Below are 2,809 nucleotides of genomic sequence, written 5' to 3' on the forward strand. Positions count from 1 at the left end.
ATTAATTGATTTATAAAATTTAAAGATTAAATTGACATACACATATAATTTGAAGAACAATTTTATATTTTTGCATATCATGTCGACTTTAAAATTCCAACGTGTCCCATAAAAAAGGTAACAAAAAAGGACAACACATTTTTAGTCACAAACGGACAAACCTATTTCTCAACATCTCCACCACACGTCGCAAATCAATGCATAAGACTATGTGTCATTATCTTACCACGTGGCACGAACTTGTTAAATGCATGAACCAAAAATTTGTCTATATAAATGCATCATCCATAGTTTGTGATCATATTATAAAAAATAGTAACACATTAATCATATCACCATAAAAGACCTTAAATATGGCACCGCATTATGTTTCAAGAGTCACTACCTCCATTGTTCTTTTGTTAATTGCCTCTCTCATCTTGACCCCAAAGTCTTGTTCTTCTAAACCCATTTCCCAACAAACATCATCAGATGTTGATCTTCTTGAATTTCCTCTTAATTTGGAATATTTAGAGGCTGAATTCTTTTTATATGGATCATTGGGTCATGGATTGGATGTAGTTGCTCCAAAGTTAGTAGAAGGTGGACCCCCTCCTATTGGTGCCAAATTGGCCAAATTGAGTGCCTCTATAAGGGATGTCATCTATCAATTTGGTTTGCAAGAAGTTGGCCATTTGAGGTTTAATTTCTCTCTAGTATTTTTAAAGATTAATTTCATTATTATATATATTGTTTTATTATTTCAATGTATCTTGAAGTTACGCCGTTAATATTTGTATAGCAAAAAATAAAATATATAATGGGAAAATATGGTTAATATTCTTTTTTAGCTCTATATTAAAAACTTTTTATCTCTAACATTTTTGTTCATAAAAATTTAAAATATGTACTTTTTTTAATCTATAATTCAATATTATTTTAGATACACGGCCTTTGATCATTATTATATGGTTGTAAAGTTCAAAATTAAAGCTATTTATGGATCCTTTTTGTAGGGCTATTAAGAGCACAGTAAAAGGATTCCCTAGGCCTTTGTTAGATCTAAGCAAATCATCATTTGCCAAGGTGATGGATAGTGCCTTTGGTCGACCTTTGGTGCCTCCCTTTGATCCTTATGCCAATGATATCAATTTTCTTCTTGCATCTTATGTAATTCCTTATGTTGGTCTTACTGGCTATGTTGGTGCCAATCCACTCTTGCAAAATGCTACTTCAAGGAAGGTATATACTTATGATTTTGATTAGCCATTCAATATATTATTTTGTTTTCTTCGTGTTATTACATTGATTTCTTTATTACGTAGAGTTGACTCTACCTTAAAACAGGTAATTTAGAGTTTTAACGGTCTATTTTTCAGAATTATTTATAACTTAAATTTATGTATTTAAATAATTTTAGATTATATATATTTTATATAAATGACTATATATATTTTATATAAATGACTAAAATTTTACGAAATTATTATTTATTCGCAACCTAGTTTTAATCATCATAAGATTGATTCATGTATTCCATATTACAATTTCCAATTATGATATTTTTAAGAAATAAACTGATTCTAATAATGACTAAGAATTGAACAAAGAACTACTTCCTATTCAAACAAAAAACTTAATAGGTATGCATTATGTTACTCATATGTAATGTAAGTTTGATATTTGAGTACACTAGTTCACTATTTTGTCCCCTAAAAATTAGTCGAACTCCATTAGTTGTTATATGCATACACAATTAAAATTAATAATAATAATAATAATAATAATAATAATAATAATAATAATAATAATAATATACATATTTGTAATTAAATATTATTATTATTCATTTAAAAAAATTATCTTCTAATATTTTACTTTGGATCTCAAAAAATGTTGAGTTTGCTAATCGTATTAATGTTGGAAATATTGTAACAGCTTGTTGCAGGCCTTTTGGGAGTAGAATCAGGCCAAGATGCAGTCATACGAACATTGTTGTACGAACGACATTCATCAGTGGTGAAACCTTATGGAGTGAGTGTTGCAGAATTCACCAATCACATTTCAACACTTAGAAATAAATTAGGAAAAGATGGTTTGAAAGATGAGGGTCTTATGGTCCCTATAGGACAAGGTGCTGAGGGTAGAGTCTTAGGAAACATTCTTGCTGGGGACAAAGACTCGTTGTCATATCCAAGAACACCACAAGAAATATTGAGGATTGTGTATGGAAGTGGTAATGAATGTGTCCCTGGTGGCTTCTACCCTGATGGAGGAAATGGTCGTATAGCAAAATCTTACTTAAAACTTACTTAATTATTAAAATCTATTTGATGGTTGTAATTACGATGATTACTTAATTTGTGTTTTAAAATGGAGCATCAAGTGTTTGATGATATGAATAAGCGGATTTTGTTGTTTTGTTTGATCAATTGAAATTTGAACTCTAAGTACTAGTTAGTTTTATTTTGGGGGAGGATTTATTTTACTTTTTTTATTTTAATTTAGGAAGCTATGAATTTTTTTTTTTGACAAAAAGAAAACGACAAATATTCATTCAAATCAATAGAGTATATATTAAATACAAACACAAATTCAACATCACTAAAAACGAAAATAATAAATATGTAAATTAAAATATAGACATAATATTCAACCATTCATAACACTCAATCCAAACATATCCTAAGTGGTTAGTTTGTTAGACAATAATGTTGGTTTGTTTTTTTATAAATATTTTTATTGTATCTTTCATTTACATCTTTTAATCTAAATGTTATTTTGATATTTATGGTCACTTATTTCAATTGAGTATGATATTGACCCGCAT

The 2,809-nt window shown here is 28.4% G+C and overlaps 1 protein-coding gene across 1 annotated transcript; it reads left to right on the forward strand.

The window, feature by feature from the left end:
- Positions 1-298: 298 nt before the first annotated feature.
- Positions 299-2,445, forward strand: LOC101493984 (ferritin-like catalase Nec2). Its single transcript, XM_004486474.4, has 3 exons — positions 299-679; positions 996-1,221; positions 1,918-2,445. Exons 1-3 carry the CDS (start codon positions 354-356, stop codon positions 2,293-2,295), a joined length of 930 nt encoding a protein of 309 aa, XP_004486531.1. The 5' UTR covers positions 299-353; the 3' UTR covers positions 2,296-2,445.
- Positions 2,446-2,809: the final 364 nt, after the last annotated feature.

This window comes from Cicer arietinum, chromosome 1 (assembly GCF_000331145.2).
Source record: "Cicer arietinum cultivar CDC Frontier isolate Library 1 chromosome 1, Cicar.CDCFrontier_v2.0, whole genome shotgun sequence".
NCBI lineage: Eukaryota > Viridiplantae > Streptophyta > Magnoliopsida > Fabales > Fabaceae > Cicer > Cicer arietinum.